This window comes from Ceratotherium simum, chromosome 39, assembly GCF_057802395.1.
Source record: "Ceratotherium simum simum isolate JZ-2026a chromosome 39, ASM5780239v1, whole genome shotgun sequence".
NCBI lineage: Eukaryota > Metazoa > Chordata > Mammalia > Perissodactyla > Rhinocerotidae > Ceratotherium > Ceratotherium simum.
The window spans coordinates 4,646,378-4,670,680 of NC_141938.1; the positions used below are offsets into that span (position 1 = coordinate 4,646,378).

At 40.8% G+C, this 24,303-nt stretch overlaps 1 protein-coding gene across 1 annotated transcript; it reads right to left on the minus strand.

The window, feature by feature from the left end:
- Window positions 1–10,489: 10,489 nt before the first annotated feature.
- On the minus strand, window positions 10,490–23,579 carry LOC147912120 (uncharacterized). Its single transcript, XM_087425967.1, has 4 exons — window positions 23,449–23,579; window positions 15,050–15,176; window positions 14,784–14,844; window positions 10,490–13,875 (listed from the first exon to the last, which is right to left on the minus strand). Exons 1-4 carry the CDS (start codon window positions 23,449–23,451, stop codon window positions 11,805–11,807), a joined length of 2,262 nt encoding a protein of 753 aa, XP_087282093.1. The 5' UTR covers window positions 23,452–23,579; the 3' UTR covers window positions 10,490–11,804.
- Window positions 23,580–24,303: the final 724 nt, after the last annotated feature.

Sequence of the window (24,303 nt, forward strand, 5' to 3'; positions counted from 1 at the left end):
TTCAGCCTTCCACCCGTTCCTGCCCCACCCCGACTCGAGCAGTTCTTAAGATGAAGAATCCCAGGGCACTTGACTCTGGTGGGAAGTAGGAACCCCACAGCACTAGCTGAGTGCAGGGACTCTTCTCAGACCAACCTTAAGCTATGAGATGTGTTCTCTAAATTCTCCATTATACTATTACAACGGAGGGAAAATTATTTTAGATCAAACTTTGCCTTTGTCCCTAGAGAAGTTTTAAATGTAAATGGTTATAATATCCCTAAGGCAATTGATTCTTAATTCACTGATGTAAGACAAACAATAAATCATTATGTAAATGTGGGATGCACCTGGAAACTCTTTCCCCATAGCTTTATTGAGGTACAATTGATTAATAATATTGTCTATATTTAAAGATTACAACCCAATATTTGATATGTGTAAACTGTAGACAATGGATTAAGCATTCTCATCACATACACACAAAGTTACTGTCAAGCTATGGATGTGTCAATTAACCTGGAAATTTTAATAAGCCTAAGAGAGGGGATTGCAAAACTCTTCATTGCAAAGCTTTGAATGCATTTATTTACTTATATGAAAAGCGTTATTAAGATATAATCCAGGGCCGGCCCCGTGGCTTGGTGGTTAAGTGAGCGCGCTCCACTGCTGGCGACCCGGGTTCGGATCCCGGGCGCGCACCGACGCGCTGCTTCTCTGGCCATGCTGAGGCCGCGTCCCACATACAGCAACTAGAAGGATGTGCAGCTATGACACACAACTATCTACTGGGGCTTTGGGGGGAAAAAATAAATAAATAAAATCTTTAAAAAAAAAAAAAAAAGATATAATCCATATACAGTCATGCTCCGTACGACGACGTGTGGGTTAACGACTGACCACATATACCACAATGGTCTCATAAGATTAGTACCATCATACTAATCCATAGTACATAAGCCCAAATTCCCCATTATTTTCCCGTTATTGCTCTTGGTGTCACCTCTAACATATTTTTGCCAAATACAAGGTCAGGAATTTGTTCCTATGTTTCATATACTTTGTTATACTTGTACGCTCATCTATAGGCCTTTGATCCCTTTTGGTAAGTCATTGTATGTTGTGGGTTTTAAAGGTACAAATTCTTTGTTTTGCATGTGGCTATCCAGTTGGCCCAGCATCAATGTATGAAAAGAATATTCTTTCCTCACTTTTGGTACCTTTGTCAAAGATTAGTTGAGCATAAACGTGGGGGTTTATTTCTCTAATCTCAATCTTCCATAGATCTCTATCTGTACTTGTGTCAATACAATAATATCTTCATTACATTCGCTTAGTACGTTTTTCTTTTCCCAGATTGGTTTGGCTATTCTGGTTCCCTTGCAATTTCACAGAATTTGTGAAACAGCTTGCCAATTTCTATAAAGGGCACAGCTGGGATTATGACAGGTATTGAATTGAATCTCTAGATCATTTTATGGAGTGGTGCCATTTCAACAATGTGAAGTCTTGAAAACTATGAAACGACATTTCCCCACTGATTTATACATTTCTTAATTTCTTTTGCCCATATTTGGTAGCTTTCAGAGAATTCATTTTTTTTTAAAATAATTTTATTTATTTATTTTTTTCCCCCAAAGCCCCAGTAGATAGTTGTATGTCATAGCTGCACATCCTTCTAGTTGCTGTACGTGGGACGCAGCCTCAGCATGGCCGGAGAAGCGGTGCATCGGTGTACGCCCGGGATCCGAAGCCGGGCTGCCAGCAGCAGAGCGCGAGCATTTAACTGCTAAGCCACGGGGCTGGCCCCAGAGAATTCATTTTGTACTTTGGGTTTAGTTTGTTGTTCTTTTTCCAGTTCCCTTATTAACTTCATATCTTTCTTTTTCAATATACGTGTTTCTTGCTATAAACTTCTCTCTCACTATGCCTTATTCTGCATACAAGTGTCCTTGTGTTTTCTCCCCTGGTGTGTTTGGGCATCTCTGGCAATGCAATCTTAGGTAGTCTGTGTCTTGCAATTCTCTGTTTTAACTCACTGTTTTTATACTGGAGCCATGCTGATATGTGGGAAGGTCTTAGGGTCAGAAAATGTTCTGTTATGTTATGATTAAACCTGTAAAGTTCTGATGGGGCACAATCTCTGGACTATGAACTTCCAGGTTCTTAGCATTTATTCCTCCCCTGTGGTCAAAGAGAAATCCTGAAGAGTCTGGGAGTTGTCTGACTGCTCTTTCCACAATCAGATAAGGTTTTGGCAAATTAGTTTTCTTTGAGAAATGGCCTAAGTTACAGAGCACAGAATGTTTTGTGTGTGTATCAAGTTTTCCCCCCATTTCCTGCATGAAGCATGAGACAATTTTTTCCAGTTTTCACAGGGAAAACTTCCTAGGGCTCCTGGTGGAAAAATACATAAATTATGGGGGTTCACTAAGACTGGACTCCCTAAAGCTTTTAACTCAAGCTAGTCTAATCTGTGTCTCCAGCAAATTCACTGTTAACAGTTTACGTGTTCCTAGAGGCTGCTGCCTCCAGTTCTTTCTCCTTCATGTAAGCGGTTATTCTCTATATTGGCCTATCTCTCATTTTGGGAGCGTTGGTTTGCCGTGTAATCTCATCTCTCTTGGATCTAAGAAGAGGGGTTGCTTTGCAGATTGTTCAGTTTTCTCTTGTTGTGAAGATGAGATGATCACTCAGAGCTCTTTACATATCTGAACAGAAACCATCCAGTCACTTCTCTTGCTGTATTTTCCCTTGTGAGACTATTCCATTTTCACTTGTTAATTCTACTGCTAGAGTTCATGTGGGTGGTTTCAAAGTTTTTCTTTTGTGACTAACGCATCTAAAAACATTATCATACTGAAATCTCTGTATTTTGATTTCTTTTCCTCCTCTTATACAAATTCTTTCACCTGAATACATTTCCCATTGGTTATTTTCTCTTTTATCATTGTCCTTTTGGGGGCAGAATTAACCCCCTACCTAAAATGGGATTGGATGTCAAGTCAATGTGGCCACAGGCATCAAGATGATATAAATGTTTATTACTCACAGGTACCTTCTAAGGAGAGCAGGGCAAGAGTAAGTGGGTTGGGGTGGCTTGTGTAGGGAGAATGGCTTCAACCTTTAAGATGTATAGGGGTAGAGGAGAAGGTTTTCAAAGTTTGACCCTCTTAACTATTGGCACAAAAAGAAAAGGGGCATGTGTCAACTTTCCTGACTTATTTATCCATTGTGGGCCAGACAGGGTGAGCAGGTATCTAAGCTCATGAAGACTCAAATATTAAAAATGAGAGCAGTGTCTTTATTAAAGTTCACTCTTGAGGCTTATTGACAGAATGATGACAAATCTCATAAAATGAATTTGAATTTGAATATTAATTGAAAAGTCATGTGAAAAGGACAAGAAATTATAATCAGGGTCACAAAGCCTCCAAAATATCTTTGAATCCTGTCATTGGAGGGTATAGGAGAGAGCCAGGAAAGAAAGTGTCAGTATGGTTCCAGAAATCTGTTCAGTTTATATTATCTTGATGCATGTGGCCACATTGACAGAACATTTTACTAATGTTATTGTTTCATTTCTTGTGTCATTTGTCGTGTTATTGGTGGCACCTTGCCAGCGCAGCCTGCCCACATGCAGCAAGCAGCCCTTTTAGGAGAACAGAACTCTCCCTGGCTGGTTAATACATAGTCCAAACCCAAGTACTCATCAACTACCACGGCTGCCATGGAGTTTTCTTTCATGTAAAATGTCTCAAACATTAGCTGTCTGCTACACATATTTTGAATGTTTTAGACATTTCTTGATTGGCAGTAAGGATGTGCTTGTTGAATGACATCATGTGTGCCTAGGTCAGGACCAGTGACTCCCAGGACGATGAGCACACGAGTGCAAATGGTAGGAAAACAGTACATTCATGTTGGATGGACTGAAAGGGTCTTGGAGGCAGGTGCCCAGAAGGAAATATTGACATGCAGGGCACACCGCCTATGGGTGGTGTTAGGAGGAAGACCCAGGAGTGGGATATAAGAGTGTGGCTAGGGAGCATGATTACAATAAATCAAAGACCTGTAGGAGTGGCAATTCTGACAGAAAAGTCTAGAATAGAAAGGCTCTACTTATAAGGTGCCAGTCAGCCTGATGATGAGAACAAAATAATAAGCCCCAAAGACTGGAGATTGAATGTAACTCAAACAGCAGGAGCATCTATTTAGGAGAATGCAAGTTTTGGCTAAGTACGCCATTAGGCCATCATAAGAGCATTGCAGCCTGAGTCATAGAGAGGCACAAGATCCATTAAATACCTTTTCAAGAGCCCGATGTTTTATATTTTGAGACAGTTGATAATACCAATAATTTCTAGAATTTCTTGGTGAGTCCTTGATTCTGGCTTCTGGAGGATCATGTATGATAGGGTGAGCAATTGGTGTATATAAGGTTCTTCCATGGTCTGAGTGTAGCAAGCAGCCCAGCAGAGGGGGTGAGGAGCCCTACAAAGTCTATCTGCCATCAGCTGCAGGGACCCCCTTCCTCCACCTGGACTTAACGTGCATGGATTATGTTACCTGTGACATGTTTTTTCCACATCGGATGCATTGGTCACTCACTAAGTTACCCACGGTAGGGAGGGAAGTCCCTGGAATTTTGCCTAGACTTGTAGGTTAGAGGCCTCTTAGTGGTTTCCTTTCACAGGGGCCCATGGGCCAAGATTAATGCCATCATGTCTGAGGTGTCAGTACGTGTCTCAGAAATTTAAGTGAATTTATCACCCTGAGCAATGAAATGAGCCTCTGCAGGCTGAGGTTTAATATGTGCAGAGTAAGTGGTGACCTTGATTCATACTTGGGGATTGTGAGGCAAGGTATCCCAGAGTTTTTTATGCCAAAGTGGTGACCCTGGGTAACGAGTTGTTGCTATTGGTGGATGAGACAGCTAGATCATTGGAAAAGGTTCAAGGATCTGTAAAAATGTGAGGAAGAGTTCGATTCTTGGCCAGGGAATTCTCTATTGCTAGCACAATTACCTGGAGTTTGACTAATCAGTCTGATCCAATCTGTGACCAAGGATGGCCTGTTTGATCCAGGGAAAGAACAGAGCAACTCTGAAGTGGACCCCATCAGGTGTGGTGGTGCACACTGTTCATAAAGTATATGAACTCCCTGGTCATTCATATGCTCCCAAGTCACTGCCAAAGTGGCCAATGAGTCTAAAACAGAGGTGACCTCCTCCAGAATGTATTACATTAATCAGAGAAGAGGGGAACACACTTCCTCCTGTAGGTGTGATATGCCAGAAGCACCATTTTTGGCTCTATCCTGTAAGTACCTATATCTCTTCAATGAGGCCTTTGATTAGCAAACCTGATGGGTCCTGCATTTCTGACCCAAGGCAAAATGTGAAGCTGGCTGTGGAGGATCAACTCAAGCCCTGGGAGGGCCTCCCTTTACAAAAATACTCTGTCAGTTGCCATCAGTGGATTCTCTAATTGTGTGTAGCACTGGATGAGCAGCATAATTTTGGTACAAGAATGCCTTGGGCAATTTATGTCCACCATGGAGGTTTGGAGACTCTTAGATGCATTATAGTAGGCTGCTAAAGCCTCTATGGGAAACGGGTGTGTGTAACGGGACACTCATGTATTGACTTATTTAGACAAATTCTAGAGCCATTTATTTCTCTGCTAAAAGTCAATGTGTTTAAGCATTGTTGAATATACAAGCAAGCAGATCTGCTAATACGTGACGTTTCTAGTCACCGTGGCTGACAGAATGTGTCACGACATGGGTTCTACCACTGCTTCCGTGACCTCAGCTCACAGGCCTCTGGCATTATCTTGTGGAAATTTTCCAAAGTGGGATCTGCATGTATTTCTAAGGATGTTTCCAAGTAAGCAGGCATGAGTACGCCTGAGTTGAGAAATGAAGAGCTGGAAAGGTCAATGGATAATAACAGAAAGAAATGGTGCCAATGCGTACGAATGAGGATATTCCCAGGCAGATCCCACTTAGGAGACACCTTTATGTTTCAGAATCACAGTTATTTCTACAGATCTGTCCACAGAACCTGATTTAAACTCACGGACAGATTCTAGGAGCCCTCTCACTTCACTCCTAGTTATGAGTAGGAGACCAGGGCAGGTGCAACCCCAGAGGGTGTTTTCTCAATTAAGACAGGGTTGCAAGAAAGGCCTGTTGAGGACTGCATTCTTCTTTTCAATACTTCAATTCTTCCTAAGGATCCCACAGTGCTAGAAAGAAGTGTTGAATGCATAAAAATCAAGGATCAAGAGAGTTTAACGTTATCCTAACATATGAAAGTGATTCAGTTATTCATTTTCTATTAATTATATAAATATACAATATTTATGTATACTTCTGAATTTTGACAAATGTATAGTAAGCCTGACACTAAAAAATGGAAAATGTGCAATCATCAAAAACAACACTCTTGCGTTGCCCATTTAATAACTCCCCTCCAGTACATCAGTTAATCATTAAAAAAATGGAAGAATAATGATTTCTTTTGCTCTTTATTAAACCTCACAGCTGTTACTTTTCTGTCCGATTTTTCCACAACATAGCTGGACATCTAAGCATATGGAAATGAAAATGGAACAGCAAAATGGGCTACGGGACTTAGTGGATCATTGAAACTAAAAACTTCTAGCTACTCCTACTAAAAGACAGTGATTATTTTCCATTTCTCCTTTTATTTATTTGTTTGTTTATTTATTTATTTTGTGTGAGAAAGATCAGCCCTGAGCTAACATCCATGACAATCCTCCTCTTTTTGCTGAGGAAGACCGGATCTGAGCTAACATCTATTGCCAATCCTCCTCCTTTTTTTTGCCCCCAAAGCCCCAGTAGATAGTTGTATGTCATAGCTGCACATCCTTCTAGTTGCTGTATGTGGGACGCGGCCTCAGCGTGGCCGGAGAAGCGGCGCGTGGGTGCGCGCCGGGGATCCGAACCCAAGCCACCAGTGGCCGAGCGCGCGCACTTAACTGCTAAGCCACGGGGCCGGCCCTTCCATTTCTCCTTTTATACTCAATTAGGATATTCCTCAAAATGATACCCTCCCTCTGCAGCACATCTCAATTATTCCTTGGATGATTGCATCTAAACACCCATAGCTCTTTTTGGAGTTTCCACAGGGAGATCACAGTGGACTCAGATAGATATCACTCTACACATAGAACACACTCAGGATGAGCTAGAGCAGTGCAGATGAATGCAACTGTTTCTCTAAATGGGAGGAACCCCATGGTTTAATGGGGTATATATTGCACATTCAGTCAGTACAGCAGCAACATGAAAATGCCAAAGACTAGAACGTTTTGAATATTTAAAAGTAAATAAAAATTCTCTCAAATTATATTAAACACAAAAAGACACCATAAATATCTGTGGCTTAAATCAAACAGGAAGTCTCAAGTCTCTAACAATAATAATGACACTCTCACTCCCTCCTACCTGCACAGAAAACAGCTATACACACTTAAGCCTCCCTACTAGCTCAATGTTATTATTTTAACTCTTCAAAGCTCTTATTTCCGTCTCATAAGACTAGGGTTCCCCATTTGTTGTTTTGTTTTTGTTTTTGTGAGGAAGATCAGCCCTGAGCTAACATCAATGTCAATCCTCCTCTTTTTACTGAGGAAGACTGGCCCTGGGCTAACATCCACACCCATCATCCTCCACTTTCTATAGGACCCCTGCCACACCATGGCCTGACAAGTGCTGCGTCGGTGCGCTCCCTGGATCCGAACCGGCGAACCCAGGGCAGCCGCAGCAGAGCGCACGCACTTAACCACTTGCGCCACCAGGCCGGCCCCTCCCCATTTGTTACTCATCTCTCTTTTCCCACAAACATATAAGCACCAGGACTGCAAGAACTTGTTTGTTTTACACCAATATATCCAAATCCTACTGTGCCTTATTTCTGCCGAATTGGGTACACTGACTCTAAAGTGCATGGCATGGGAGGGATGTGGAAACATTAGCATCAAGAACATAGTCTCTGAGAAAGAAAGGCTTGATTGGCACAGTGGTCCTGTCTCTCTCCCTTGCTAGGTTTGTATTGTCTCACAATTTACCAAAACCCAAAGGCCTCAGTTGAGTCATAAAGAACGTATTAAAAATATGTAGTACACTAAGAACTGAATTTTTATGTTTTAACTGAGGTACTTTATAATAAACAGTGTCTAATACACCATAGGAAATACGTCAGTGTTTTGATAATGAGTAGGAAAGACAAAAGCTGTTCCAGAGGACCAGGAGCTGCCTGCATTCACTGGAAGGACAAGTCTCATCCTGCTGAAGAGAAAAGTGACACCCACTTCCTTCACCAAAGTTAGACAAAACAAAACTAAGGGTATTTTGTAACCATAACAGTAAAAGTGGTAAAAGATAAAATCTCAAATCCTAAAAATGAGTAATAATCCCTACTTCTTACTAAAATGACTGACTGGAACTACGTACAAATTAACTTTAGCTCTACTGTATTGTTTTCAACTTCTAAAAAACAATGATTAGGTTTACCAAAGATAAAAGGTTTACTAAAGGTAGAATTGAGTCTGCCTCCTCACGGCATTCAATGCAGAAAATGACTTAATCCTTGAATAGGAATCACATCATCTAACATACGGCAAAATCTTGTAAGAAGTCCTTCTGAACACCCTGTTACTGTTATACCTCATGGTCCTTTATGGTCTGTGGTCAATCTTACTAGACTTCATTACACCCCTCTCTTTGACTAGAGGTGCAATCCTGCAAGTCACTGGCAAGTAGACACTGACAAAACCATGATTTTAAGTTATGGGTTAAGAATGAATGAGAGGGCCGGCTCCGTGGCTTAGCGGTTAACTGCGCGCGCTCTGATGCTGGCGGCCCAGGTTCGGATCCCAGGCACGCCCCAAGGCACCACTTCTCTGTCCAACCCGAGGCCGAGTCCCACGTACAGCAACTAGAAGGATGTGAACCTATGACATACAACTATCTACTGGGGCTTTGGGGGGAAAAAAATGAATAAATAAAATCTTTAAAAAAAAAAAAAGAATGAATGAGAAATTACTTTCATGACAAAGATTGTAACTTTATTTATTTTTTTTTATTTTATTTTTTTTTGTGTGAGGAGATCAGCCCTGTGCTAACATCTGCCAGTCCTCCTCACTTTTTGCTGAGGACGACTGGCCCTGGGCTAACATCCGTGCCCATCTTCCTCCACTTTATATGGGACGCCGCCACAGCATGGCTTGCCAAGCGGTGCATCGGTGCGTGCCCGGGATCCGAACCAGCGAACCCCGGGCCGCAGCAGCAGAGCGCGGGCACTTAACCGATTGCGCCACTGGGCTGGCCCAGATTGTAACTTTAAAAGAATAAAAAATACAGTTTGCCTGAGTAAAACATACCTGAATCTGTATGTACATGATAAAATTGACTCACCATATATAATAATTAAATGAAGAAAATTGAAAAGTGTATCAGAAAATCCATAATTTAAATGGATTTTAATATATCCTCCAAGGAAATGAAAACCACAGTAATATTTACTAACATACAATGGCTTAGAAAACAGTTGGGAGAATATATCAATGAAACAACTACAGGAGCACTCATTTCACCAAGAAATGCACATAGTATTAATGACACACAAACATTATTGAAAACACATTGAGGGAATATGTTCAGCTACAAGTAACAGGAAACACTCACTGTCTTCCTGACATGAGAAACGTGATCATTCTCACGTGGAAGAACTGGGTCAAGGCAGCCGCTGCACAATGTAGCAGAGACGCAAACTCCCACATTGTTCTTTCTATGCCCCATTGTAGACGTCATGGTGAATCAGGAAAACATGCTCACTAGCACTATTAACAGCACAAGATGTTTCCTACAGAAATTAGACCTTCTACAGATATCATCCAGAGAAGAGGAGAATCAGAGAACACTCCCAACCACAAAAGTGTGAATTAGGTTTCTGGTGGACACAAGAGGCTGCACAGAAAATTCCTAACTCTAATGGATCTTTGATGTGAAATTTGTGAAAATACCAGTGGACAATATATCTCTATGCAAATGGAAATCAAACAGTTGGTGGTGGTATTCAAGATACTCTAGACTAGAAAGGCAAAGAATTCAGAAAATGTGATGGAAGATGGTGTCTTCCAAGCTCCTATGTAACTGTCTCTCTCCTTGCATGGCAGCTCCAAAATCTAACTAATGTCTTCTTTGCTTCTGCCTTCCAAATCTCATGCAAGTGAGGCTATTGGTGAATTCCAACTTGGAACCAAAAGGGGGATGGATTCTTAAAGATCTACTTCTTAATATTACTCTCATTGACATAATGCAATACATGCATGACATGTCCAGCTAGCGATTTTGTTGCCCTAGCACAGGACCCTATATAATTCAAAGTCTCTTCACCAAATACCAATCAGAAGGAAGGACAAAGAGCAAAGAGCTTAACATGAAAATAATTCACAAGAAAGTATACTCTTTGATACACTTGCCATACATCAAAATTTATTCCAACTGTTTAATAGTATAGAAAATAAAAAAAGTCTACTATACCCACTGCCCCAGAAAAGGAGCTTTCTCTAAGAAAGGCACAATATATACAATGGATTAGGCATATCTGGGAACTGCAATACAAAGACAGTAAGAAAATCCCAACAAATACAGACTGTCATTCTCAATTGTCCCTAAACACAGAAAAATGAATACACTATAAAAAAATTGAAGAGAAAATATTATCAGTTGATTTAAGGAAAAACCACTACTTAGTAATCTTATGTACTATTGATCAAGGATGACTTGCAGAATGATCTCACCTCAATCTTCATTTCTCAAAGTACTTAATAGAAATCCACAATCCAATGTCACACTTTAAGAAAGATCCTTGGTAAGCACAATAGGTTTACAAATTTCATAACAACTCTTTCATGTTGCAAGTTTTCTAGAACAGCCTACACATTAATTCCCATCAAATTTTCTCATGACTTATATTTGTATTTCTTTTTAGTGGGAATTACACATATAATGGTGTAAGCCATGTGATGTCTTTCCTGTGTTGTTCACATCCAAGATGTTGGAACCAAGGGACTCTTTTTATGCCTTCATTAAGATCTGTGATGACAGAAGTCTTTCCACGTTCATTACTTTTACATGGTTTTTCTTCTAGTGTGCATTCTCCCATATCCTCAAAAGTTTGCATGACAAACAAAAGCTTTCCCACTTTCCTGTTATTCACAGGGTTTCTCTCCAGTACGAGTTCTTTCAATTCTTCAGAGAGAACTGGGAAAACAAATGCTTTACTATATTTTGCATATTCATACGGTTTCTATCCAGTATGATCTCTTTCATGTATTTGGAAAATTTGATGAGAACTGAAGACTTTCCCATTTTCTTTCTTTTTTTTTTTTTTAAAGATTTTATTTATTTTATTTTTTCCCCCCAAAGCCCCAGTGGGTAGTTGTATGTCGTAGCTGCACATCCTTCTAGTTGCTGTATGTGGGACTCGGCCTCAGGATGAACGGAGAAGTGGTGCCTCGATGCGCACCCGGGATCCGAACCCGGGCCACCAGCATCACAGCGCACGCACTTAACCACCAAGCCACAGGGCCGGCCCTCCCATTTTCTTTATATTCATAGGTTTTCACTCCAGTGTGATTTGTTTCATGTCTTCGGAGTAATCTGGGATACATGAATGCTTTCTCACATTCCTTACATTTGTAAAGTCCATCTCCAGTGTGAACAATCATGTGTGATTGAAGGCTTGAAGGATCTCTAAAGGCTTTTCCACATTCCTTACATTCAAAGGGTTACTTTCCAGTATGAATTCTTTCATGTACTTGAAGAGAACTGGAAGAAATGAATGCTTTACTGCATTTTTTACATTCATATGGTTTCTCTCCTGTATGAATTCTTTCATGTACTCGAAGAGAACTGGTACAACTAAATGCTTTGCCACATTCTTTACATTCATAGGGTTTCTCTCCAGTGTGACTCCTTTCATGTATTCGAAATGCACTAGGAGAAACAAATACTTTCTTACATTCCTTACATTTATAAGGTCCATCTCCAGTGTGACAGATCATGTGTGATTGAAGGCCTGAGAGAGCTGTAAAGGCTTTCCCACATTCTTTACACTGATAGGGTTTCTCCCCAGTATGATTTCTTTCGTGTACTCGAAGAGACTTGGAATAAAGGAATGCTTTACTGCATTTTTTACATTCATATGGTTTCTCTCCTGTATGAATTCTTTCATGTACTCGAAGAGAACTGGTACAACTGAATGCTTTGCTGCATTCTTTACATTCATATGGTTTCTCTCCAGTATGACTCCTTTCATGTATTTGAAATGAACTGGGATGAATGAACACTTTCCCACATTCCTTACATTTATAAGGTGCATCTCCAGTGTGAGTGATCATGTGAACTTGAAGGGTGGTGAGAGCAATAAAGTCTTTCCCACAGTCCTTACATTCATAGGGTTTCTTTCCAGTGTGACATCTTTCATGCATTCGAAGATTTCTGGGATGACTGAATGCTTTACCACAATTTTTACATTCATAGGGTTTCTCTCCAGTGTGACTCCTTTCATGCGTTCGAAGTGCACCAGGAAAAACAAATACTTTCTTACATTCCTTACATTTATAAGGTCCATCTCCAGTGTGACAGATCATGTGTGACTGAAGGCCTGAGAGAGCTGTAAAGGCTTTCCCACATTCTTTACACTGATAGGGTTTCTCCCCAGTATGATTTCTTTCGTGTACTTGAAGAGACTTGGAATAAATGAATGCTTTACTGCACTTTTTACATTCATATGGTTTCTCTCCTGTATGAATTCTTTCATGTACTCGAAGAGAACTGGTACAACTGAACGCTTTGCTGCATTCTTTACATTCATATGGTTTCTCTCCAGTATGACTCCTTTCATGTATTTGAAATGAACTGGGATGAACGAAAACTTTCCCACATTCCTTACATTTATAAGGTCCATCTCCAGTGTGAGTGATCATGTGAACTTGAAGGGCGGTGAGAGCAATAAAGTCTTTCCCACAGTCCTTACATTCATAGGGTTTCTTTCCAGTGTGACATCTTTCATGCACTCGAAGATTTCTGGGATGACTGAATGCTTTACCACAATTTTTACATTCATAGGGTTTCTCTCCAGTGTGACTCCTTTCATGTATTCGAAGTGCACTAGGAGAAACAAATACTTTCTTACATTCCTTACATTTATAAGGTCCATCTCCAGTGTGACAGATCATGTGTGATCGAAGGCCTGAGGAAGCTGTAAAGGCTTTCCCACATTCTTTACACTGATAGGGTTTCTCCCCAGTATGATTTCTTTCGTGTACTCGAAGAGACTTGGAATAAATGAATGCTTTACTGCATTTTTTACATTTGTATGGTTTCTCTCCAGTATGAGTTCTTTCATGCATTTGAAGAGACCTGGAAGAAGTGAATGCTTTATTGCATTTTTTACATTTATATGGTTTCTCTACAGTATGACTTCTTTCATGTATTTGAAGAGACTTGGATGAAGCCAATGCTTTACTGCATTTTTTACATTCATAGGGTTTCTCTCCAGTATGAGTTCTTTCATGTCTTTGAAGAGCACTGGGAAAAATGAAGGCTTTCCCACATTCCTTACATTTATATTTCTTCTCCCCATATTTTTCACAGTCATATGGTTTGTGTTCAGTGTGACCAGTAACGTGCCTATTAATGGATGAATGACGCATGAAGACTTTTCCACATGCTCTATCTTTACATGGTTTTGCTGCACTAGTTTTCTTGTTCAGATCAACATTTGGAATAAGGATGAAGTTTTCTCCACATTGACTACCCTCTTCACTTTCACAGAGTCTCAACACCATATGACTTCTGTAAAACATAAGAAGTACATTATTAATCATTGCTTTATTAATGATCTTTATATTTGTTATATTTATTATAATTTATAGGAAAAGTTCAGGTTTTCTGCCTTGTCTGAATTCTCTGAAATTGAATATACTGAATGCTCCACAAGAGGACTTCACCCTTTCTATTATCCAAATGGTGATATTCATATACAGGATTTATTAGAACCATTTCCAAGTGAATTTATTTTGTAAAAGCTGCACCTGTACCTCACATTTCAGAAGGTATATTTGGTCAAAATTTTCTAAGACTAGCTAAATTTTTTTTTTTTGTGAGGAAGATCAGCCCTGAGCTAATATCCACGCCCATCTTCCTCCACTTTATGTGGGATGCCACCACAGCATGGCCTGACAAGCGGTGCGTTGGTGCGCACCCGGGTTCCGAACTCGGGCCACCAGTGGTGGAGCACACGCACATAACCACTATGCCACGAGGCTGGCCCCTAAGAATAGCTACATTTGAAGCAAGGGTTATTCATTTTGTTTGCTTCTTTTTAAAATTTTGTAACATATCAGGATTCTCATGTGAGACATTACTTTTTTTTTTTTTTTTTTGTGAGGAAGATCAGCCCAGAGCTAACATCCATGCTAATCCTCCTCTTTTTGCTGAGGAAGACCGGCTCTGAGCTAACATCTATTGCCAATCTTCCTCCTTTTTTTTTCCCTCAAAGCCCCAGTAGATAGTTGTATGTCACAGCTGCACATCCTTCTAGCTGCTGTATGTGGGACATGGCCTCAGCATGGTCGGAGAAGCGGTGCGTCGGTGTGCGCCCGGGATCCAAACCCAGGCAGGCAGTAGCGGAGCGCATGCACTTAACCGCTAAGCCACGGGGCCAGCCCAAGACATTGCTTTCTATTGTGAGTGTGACTCACCTTAGTCTTCTCCCCTGGCTTTTGTACTGATCTTCAATGTCATGATCTTCCCTTGTTTTTCCTGAAATGCAGACCCAGGCAGTTGATTCCAACGTATTGGAAATTATACAAAAAATTTTAGATTCTAAGACCACGATGAGCTATGACCATTTCAAGTTTATTTACCAACATCTCCCCTTTTCCCATTCTACATCTTGGAACAATGTTAATGGGCAAGAAACACTCGTTCTCCAATTGGTGAAGTGAAGGAATGTCCTCATTCTTACCTACAGAGGCCAGGTTCCTGAAGGTTTCCCACATCACATCTCTGTAGAGTTTCTTCTGTGAAGGATCCAGTAAAGCCCACTCCTCTGGGGTGAAGTTCACAGCCACATCCTCAATGGCCACTGAGTCCTAAAACATCACAAATATGTGTAGAGTAGGATGCGTAAGGCTGACAGCATGGGGGAATCTACATTCCATTTCTAGGAAAGTTACACATGATTCTGTCATCTCTAAATATATATTCTATGATGTGATCATCAAAAACTCTTTTTCTGTGCACACTCCTCATCAATTTAACAGCATCATGAACACATGGAAATTATCTACACATTTTTACTGTGATCACATTTCATGATATTTCTCTGTAATGCAGGTTCAAGAGCATGTTGGGAAATGACAGAAATGCCATACAATGAAACAAATATAATTATGAAACGAAAAGAACAAAAAAGACAGAGTACAATATCCATTAAGCCTAGGACAACTCTCTTTAACAGAAGCATTACAATACACAGGTTTGGAATACCTGAAGGAAAAGAAAGATAGAAAGTAATAGAGGAAACAAGTGAAGTAATAATCACCAAAATATCCTAAAATTAACGATAGCCAGCAAACTGCACATCCAGCAAACTCAGAGAACAGTAAACATGATAAACTCAAAAATGCACACCCAAGAATATCATATTCAACTAGAGAGAAATCAAAGAGCACATATTGAAAAATGACAAAGAATACACTTTTGAATACAGTCTCTGTCAAACAAAATTATCCATCAAAAATAAATGAAAAATTAGGACTTTCTGAGACAAAAATTGAGGAAATTTGTCATGAGTGCACCCACTTTGAATGAAATGTTCAAAAATTTATCAGAAAGAACGCAAATGATAAAGGTAGAGGATTAGAAAAAGAAAAAATGAAGGTAAAATATTTTTTATATTTCTAATTAAAATAACAGTTGATAGCTGTTCAAAATAATATTATCAAAAATGTATTTGGTAGTGAGAAGCTTAAGATGAATGAAATAAATGACAGCAATGTGACAAGGCACAGGGAGGGGAAATTGGAAATAGTGTATTATGAGGTACTTGCACACAGTGAAGAGGCATAGGTTTATTTGGCAGAAAATGTGGGTTAGTTATAAATGTGTACTGAAAGCTCAATGGCAACCACTAAAACAGCTTTTGAAAAAATGTGTAATTGTTATGCTAAGAGAGAGCAAACAAAAGAATCAGATAAAATGCTCTATTTCAGCCAGAGAACATGGAAAAAAACGTGGAAGACAAAAAGACACAAACAACAAGAGCAAAATAAAAAAACAGTAAAAGAGGTGCTATATATTAATCCAGCTCTATCACAAACCACTTTAATCAACAATGGTCTCAACAAAATTGAAGGATATAGTAATATCAGATTCTTAAAAAACAAACTGAGTTATATTCTGTCTACAAGAAACCCACTTTCAATATAAAGACACAGACTGATGTAGTATAAATGGATGGAGAAAAATATTAGATGCCAGCAGAGATCCAAAGAAAGCTGGCATAGGTTTATGAATTATAGAAAATGCAGATTTCAAGCCAAGGAAATTTCAGAGATAGAGAGGGACATGACCTACTGATAAAGGTGTCTATTCTCCAAGAAGGCACAGCCATCCTTGATGTGTACATGCGTAACAACAGAGAGGTAAAATATATAAGGCAAGGAGAAATAGAGGAATCCAGTTCAATAGTTGGGGAATTCAACAACCTCTGGGAAAAAAAGGACAATCTTATCAAATTTGAAAGAACAGAAATCATACAAAATATCTTCTCACATCACCTAGGCATTCACAGAGAGGTCAATAACGACCAGAAATTTGGAAAACCCCCAAATACGTGGACATTCAACAATACACTTCCAAAGAATACTTAAGGTCAAAGAAGAAGACTCAAGAGAAATGAAAAATTATTTTGAACTAAATGAAATGACAATACAGTATACAAAAGATTCTTGTATGCAGCAAAAGCAGTGTCTAGAGGGAAATTTATGCCATTGAACAAATACACTGGAAAAACCAAAGATCTATAATCATTAAAGTAAGCATCTACCTTAGGAAACAATAAAAGGAAGAGCCAAGTAAATCCAAAGTAAGCACAGTAAAACGTAAAAATTAGAAAAGAAATCTATGTCATTGTGGAAAATCAATGGAGAAAATGAAAACAAAAAAAAGCTGGTACTTAGACAAGACTGATAAAAATCTAGTCAAGATAAAAAAACAAGGTAGGCAGATATTACTAATATAAAAAAGGAAAGCAAGGGGAAATGAAATTACAAAACGATTTGATAGAATCCAACATTCATTTGTGATAAACTAGTAATAGAGGGAAAGTTCCACTTCTTGAGATGGAACATCCTTATGAATCCTCTAGCTAAATTCATAACATTTGTTCCACATGGCATGATTGTCTCTGTAAAACATCTGAAAGAATTCACAACAGAAATAACTCCTAGAATTAATAAGAGAGTATAGCAAGGCTGAAGGATATGTGAGTCAATTGCTTTCCTTATAGACCCACAAAAATATACTCAAGTAATGTTTCACAAGGAAGAAAAGGCAACGCAAACGAAAAAGAAAGTCTTTTAAACAAATAGTGGTGGAAATAATGGATAACTACATACAAATACACAGAAACACAATGAATGTAGACACAGGCCATACACATTTCACAAAAATTAAGTCAAAACACTTCACAGACCTAAATGTAAAATGCCAAAGGAATAAACTCCTAGAAGATAAGAGAGAACAATCTAGATGACTTTAGGTTTGGAGATGAATTTTTAGATACGAAACCAAACACCAAGTTCCACGAAAAAATAAAACACAAAAAATTTACTTCAGTAAAATGAAAAACGCCTGTTCTGAGAAAGTGTTAAGAGAATAAAAACATAATTTACAGAATAAGGGAAAATCTTTATAAAATGCTTGTCTGGTAAACGAGTGTTATTAGAAATATCCAAAGAACTCTTAAAACTCAACAGTCAGAAGACAAAGAACCCAATTAGAGAGTAGGCAAAAGATCTGAACAGACATCTCACTGAAGAAGATATATAGATGGGAAATAAACAATATAAAAACACGCTCCACATTAAATATCATTAGAAAGTTGCCAATAAAACAACGAGGTATCATTAAACACTTATTAAATGGGTAAAATGCAAAACACTCAGAACACCAACTATTGGTGAAGATGTGAAGCTACAGGTAATCCTCATTCATTGATGGTGGAAATAGAATTTGGTACACCTACAATGGAAGACAGGAAGTTTCTTTCTAAACAAAATACACTGTTGCTAAATAGAGTAAGAACCAGCATTAAGGCTCCCTGGTATTTTTCCAAATCAGTTGAAACCTTATGTTCACACAAAAGCTACACATGAATGTTTACAGGCGCTTTATTCATAATTGGGAAGACAGAGTTTTAAACAGGATGTCCTTCAAGTGTTGAATAGATAAACAATCAGTGGTGTATCCATACAATGAAACACTGTTCAGTGATAAAAAGAAATGAGGTATCAAGCCATGAAAACACAGAGGAACCTTAAAAAGATATGTCTAAAGGAAAGAAGCCAATGTGACAAGGCTATATAGTGTATGATTCCAAGTATATGACATTTTGGAAAAGACAACAGCATGAGCCAGTAGGAAGACCTTTGGTTGTGAAGAACTTGTGGGATGGAGGGAGGGATGAATCAATATGTGGAGCACAGAGGATTTTTAGGGAAGTGAAACCACACTCTATGATACACAAATGATGGATCCATGTTATACATTTACCAAACTCATACATTATATAGCACAAAGAGTCAATGCTAACGTACACTGTGCACGGCCACGCATCAATATGGGTTGGAAATTGTAACAAATGTATCACAGTAATACAAAAAGTGAAAAATAGTGCAAACTGTGGATGCAGAGAGAGGGATTATGTGGAAACTGTGAATTTTGATCAATTTTTCTGTAAACCTGGAACAGTTCAAAAAAAACTGGAGTCTTTCAAAAAAAAAAAAAAGATGAAGACAGACTCATTACAATTTGCCCCTGATGACTGAAACAGGACATCTCTCATTCAACTGATTTCAATAAGCCAGTATGGTGCTCTATGAGCCTGAGACCCACAACGGAGGTGAAACTTCTACTGAATGCCTTGTTGGAGAGCAGGGCACTGTATACTCTGAGAGGTGCCATGGTCACTCTCAGTAGTGTCACAACTCCAAGGTGGATAACGAGTGTCCTGGTGAGTCCCTGTATTGTAGACCTAGTAATGTACAGACAAGGGTTACCTTGATTTCTATTTTTATTATCTCTGAGTCAAGAGATTCCCAGAGTTCTTTTACCACAAAGGGACATTTCTTAGACCATAATTTAAGTGTTTGTGAAAATATGCAGAACAGCCCAATTTTTTGGTCAGTGGTAAGATGACTGCCTGATGTTTGGTAGCTCTGGTGACACTTGGGTTTGGTTCTTCATCAGGGATGTCCTAATTAAGAGATGAAGAGCAGCAACTCTGCACTGAGCTCCATCATGTATGAATGTGTATTGTCATTAAAGGCTATGCACGCTCCAGAGCTATGCATTCAGTTAATCCCAAGGAACTCCCCAGGGAACCAAGGTGTCTGGGAGAGGGGTGACTTCCTTCATTACCATAGCATCATTCAATGAACTGAAGAAAGGTCACGCCCCTCCTGCAGGTGGCATAAGTTCAGGGCCAAGGTTAGGTTCCTTCATATCACTAGTGTCAGTAGGTAGGCTGAGCTGGCAGGGTGCTGTTTCCAGCACTAAGGCATAACAGGTGCCTTGGTAGAGCGTCACATGCTCAGTGCTTCTCAGAGACTCTATTTTCAAGAGATCTCAGTATGAGATGATAATAGCAGCTCTAACAGCATATAGTGTGGGGACCAGGGCAGGTTCTTGCATCAGAAGCCTATGGACATCTTAAGGCCCTCCTCCAGAGAGCCTCAAATCACTGCCGTCAGGGTTAGAGGCCTCCTCCATGACAAATGGTTGCTTTACAGAGTTTAAGGAACCCGGGCTTAAGTTGGGTTTGAACTAACCCCTTGGCTGGGCCAAACTCAGACTGTGTGTGCTGTCCGCTATAACCCAGAGGGTCAGGATCTTTGTTGCAATAGACACAGGGGCAGCAGCAGCAGTTACTCAGGGGTCCTGGAGAGCCCTCTGCAATCTCAACACCTACTGGCGGCATTTTCCTGTGTTCTTCTTTCTCTCTGAAATAACTGCTCTTCAAGGAGTGGCCATCTAATGGGTTTACCTCATTCACAGAGTATAATCATCCTCATAACCCCAGACATCCCCTAATGTCAAGGCGACCCCAGCCTCAGTCTCACCTTCGCTGTAAACACACAGATTCTGCCCCAGACATAGGACACAAGACCACAATAAGGATGGCCCCATTCTCATACCCCTGCTTCCAAAGGACAAGGAATTATCAAAACTGTCAACTTGGAGTCCTGTGTACAGAGAACCCAGGCGTGGTGGGTGAACAGTGCACACAGGGCAGCACAGCTCACAGGAGGAGCTGCCCAGCAAGCAGCAGCTCACAGTGCAGGAGCCTCCAGGCTTTCTCATCAGCCCGTCCAGACAAGAAGGCCTAGGGGAAAGGGAGGGGTGAGGCTTAAGTGTTCAGAAGCCAAACACCAAATATGTGGACCCTGGACACTCACTACAAGAACAAACATGGGTGAGAAAAATAGGCATTCACACTGGCTTGTTTTTACATAAACACTAACAGGATGATGAAGCAGTGATCAAAACTGGTCATTTGAGGGGGGCTGGAGTGAGAGCAGAGGAGTGGGGCAGGACGCGCAGGCAGGGAGTCTTCTTAAGTTAGTTTCCTCTCAAAAATTTTTTAAACCTTCCCATGCATTATTTACTTAAAATAAGGAGAGAAATTTATATACACTATTTTTTCTTATGCTCGGTCATTATTTTTATTTAACTTCCGCTTTATAAAATTAATTTTAACATTTCTACTAGGAGACTACTCCAAGATATAATCCTTTAAACACTAATGGATACAAAACTGCAGACAATACAAAATTTACCAATCCCTTTCTAACAAAAAGGGCAAGGGGCATGATACTTTGTCCCTCCACTGGACTGCACACTGGGGATATTTTCAGGAAGGAGTAATGTATCATAAGACATTAGGGGTTTGCAATGAAGCCCTGCAATAAACTAGGAATTCCAAAGATTTACATAAGCTTTGATCTGTTTCCTCATATCACTGAAAATAGAAATTCAAGTGCTTTTTCCTCACATCCATTAAAATAGGAATTTATTTTCCTTAGGAATACTAAGGCCTTTTAAATGTCAAAGTTCTCTAGCGACACGGACAGAAAAACTGACCTAAAATTAGAAAACGCATGTGAGAACTTAGTACACCCATCTCACACCTTGAGGTTCTCTTGTCTAAACAGAACAAAAACTTCTATTGGTTGAACAATTTTTTTGTCTCACATCATATTAACTTACATCTTAAAACCCCAAGTGCTAATGGAAACTAGAATCAAAGGACTACAATCTTCAATTGATAAAGAAATCTAAGAACAGAAACACAAATATTATGAATCAGCTCACAGAAGAAGCCTGCTTGCCCAGAGTTCAGAAGGAAAACCCACACTCAGAAAGTTCACCACATGCCCAAAATTTAGGGTCCAAACACTGCCGGTTGAGACAGAACCCCCGGGGTGGGTCAGTCCCTGGTGAAGGGGGGTAGGGCACCTGAGCAGCCACAGGAGTGAACTCTGGGAGCTCCACACACCCTCCTCTCCCCAGGGAATAATGCAAATGCTCCCTCTCTCAGGCTTCCCTTCTCACAATGAGGAAAACTCAGCTGGACTCAGATTCAAGTTCTGACACAAATCAACTCCCAAATTAATGAGCCCTACTCCAGGATGCAGAACTCGGACTTTCAAAGTTGAGTTACACTGTGAACAAGTTACACTCTGAGTGCACCTACACTGTGGATGCAAAACTCCAACTTATGTCTAGAAACAGGCCCAAGGAAACCACAGTTAAAACCTCAGAAAGGGCATCACCTCCCCACCCCCATGAACACGTGCAGCCCCAGCTTTCCAGGGCTCTGCAGCTCCTCTCAGTATAGAGGCTCCTTCCATGGGGGGTGTGAGCAGTAGGACACCTGCAGGGGGAGGCTCCCCAGGAAGAACAAGTGGGCCTTCAAGTCCTTCCCTGTGCAGGCCCAAGGGTCCTTAGCTTAGATCCACTGCCCTCAGGCCTCTGCTCCCACTGGAGACTTTTGGACCACTATTGATATTTTACATGACACAAACCCAGTGTTGTATTAATCCAGCTAAAACATTCAAACCAGTCTTTATGTGGAAATAAGGGAAGAAAATTGTATGGCATTTTGCTGGCACAATAAGAAACCCCAGAAGAATGTATTGCATCGTGGGGGAAAAATGATGTTGACATAGTTTTATTTCCATGACAGGAAATTATTTTATAAACTATTAATCCTACTTGAACACTTCAAATGCGTTAGTATAAGCCAAGGAAATCTATTTGAAATCACCCAAAATAAAAGAACAGACCTCAGAATATTACCACCCATGATGGGAGGAAAAAAGTGAAATAAGAATTTCCTATACATGCAACGTAAAACTGGAATATTTTATTTCTCCTGAAATTCCCTTCTTTCTTTCCTCTTTGGAAATATTTTATATTGTTTCATGTCGTATCCACACACACAAAATCAATCTTTTACAAACAGCCACCCATTGACTTTGAGAAAATGATAAACAGCTAAAATACTGAATCTGTTTCAATCCAAACAGTTGATAACAATGCTGTGAATCGGAAGCAGGAAGTTGGCAATAGAGAATGTGGCGAGATTTTGGAAATTTAGGCGTTTGTGGCCAGCCCTAGGAAGACCTAGACTGGGGGGACAATGTCGTGGATTTGAGACCCTGTTCCCCAAATACATGGAAAATTCAGAACATGAGTGCCACCTGAGGAGAAACAAGGACTGGGGACCCCACAGACCACAGCTCCTCCCACGCAGGAGCCCCGGAGACCGAGTCACGACTGTCCCTGATGACCCTCCCCGCGGTCACCGCACCATCTGGGGACACGCGGGGCTGCGGGCGCAGAGCTGCCCAGAGAGGCTCCGGGCCGAAGTCGCCGCGCGCAGTGACCACAGGACGCCTGGGGTCCCGGCTGCCGGCCCGGCCCCCACGCTGCGGCCGGAGGGGCCTGAGGTCCGAGCGGCGCCCCCGCGGACTAGGGTCCGCAGACTCGGAGGCGACCGCGGGGAGGCCGGTCCCCCCACGGCCGGTTCCGCCCAGCCCCTCCTCCCCGTCTCCTCACCCGGGGCCGCACACTCACCATTCCTACATTTACTGGGTCCCCTAAGCTCCTTCCTATGAGTCCCGCGGTCGGTAAGGTCACAACCCGACAGAATAGGCGGCAGAGCCACGCAGAGCCTTTAACGGCGGGGAGACGCGACCCGCAGCGTGGCTGGAGACAGCAGCAACTTCCGGGGCGGCTGGGGAGCTTCGCCCCACCCACCTGCCCCGGCGCCGCCTCTGATTGGACAGTTCAAAAGACTCGTCCTCTTGTGTCTGAGTGACAGCCCCCTGAGTTCAGGTGTCTGAGCAGAAGGCCAGCCAGAACTCGTCCCCTGCAGGGACATTTGCATTGAAAGGTAGTGTTGGGAGGCGACTCCTGGAACTGTGATCCCTCTTTACAAACACACACAAATGAAAGTCGCCTCACCATAGGCAATAATTAGTCTCTCCCTTTTGATCTTTGTTTTGAAAAATAGGTACACAGTCACAGACACTGTGACCAGGGAACTAAGCATAGAAAGGTGTATCCAGGATCTGATAAAAGCTAACATCATCTGTTGAGTGTTTGCAGAGGTAAAGTTTCAGGAAGAGCCCAACCACTGAAGGATCCCACAAGCAAGCTAGCTGAAGCCAGATCTAGCTGCCTCAAACTGCTCTTAGTGAACTGAAGTGAACTGTCCCCATTATAATTTTATTCACATATTTATTGTCCTCTGGGAGAGACCGAGCAGCCATTTCTGGATCATACGATGTATGTAGTAGCATGTGTACATTCTACCAATGAGACTTAAAGGAACGTGACTGTTAGGAAATAACTCGGGATCTCCTGCCTTTTCCTTAACCGAATATTCATGACCTGTACTGTGACCTAACAATAAAAGGACTCCCCAAA

Coding starts and splice junctions, on each gene's coding strand:
- LOC147912120 (XM_087425967.1), bottom strand. Junction 14,845..15,049: donor CAGGAACCTGGCCTCTGTAG/GTAAGAATGAGG, acceptor TCTGCATTTCAG/GAAAAACAAGGGAAGATCAT. Junction 13,876..14,783: donor AGCCAGGGGAGAAGACTAAG/GTGAGTCACACT, acceptor TATGTTTTACAG/AAGTCATATGGTGTTGAGAC.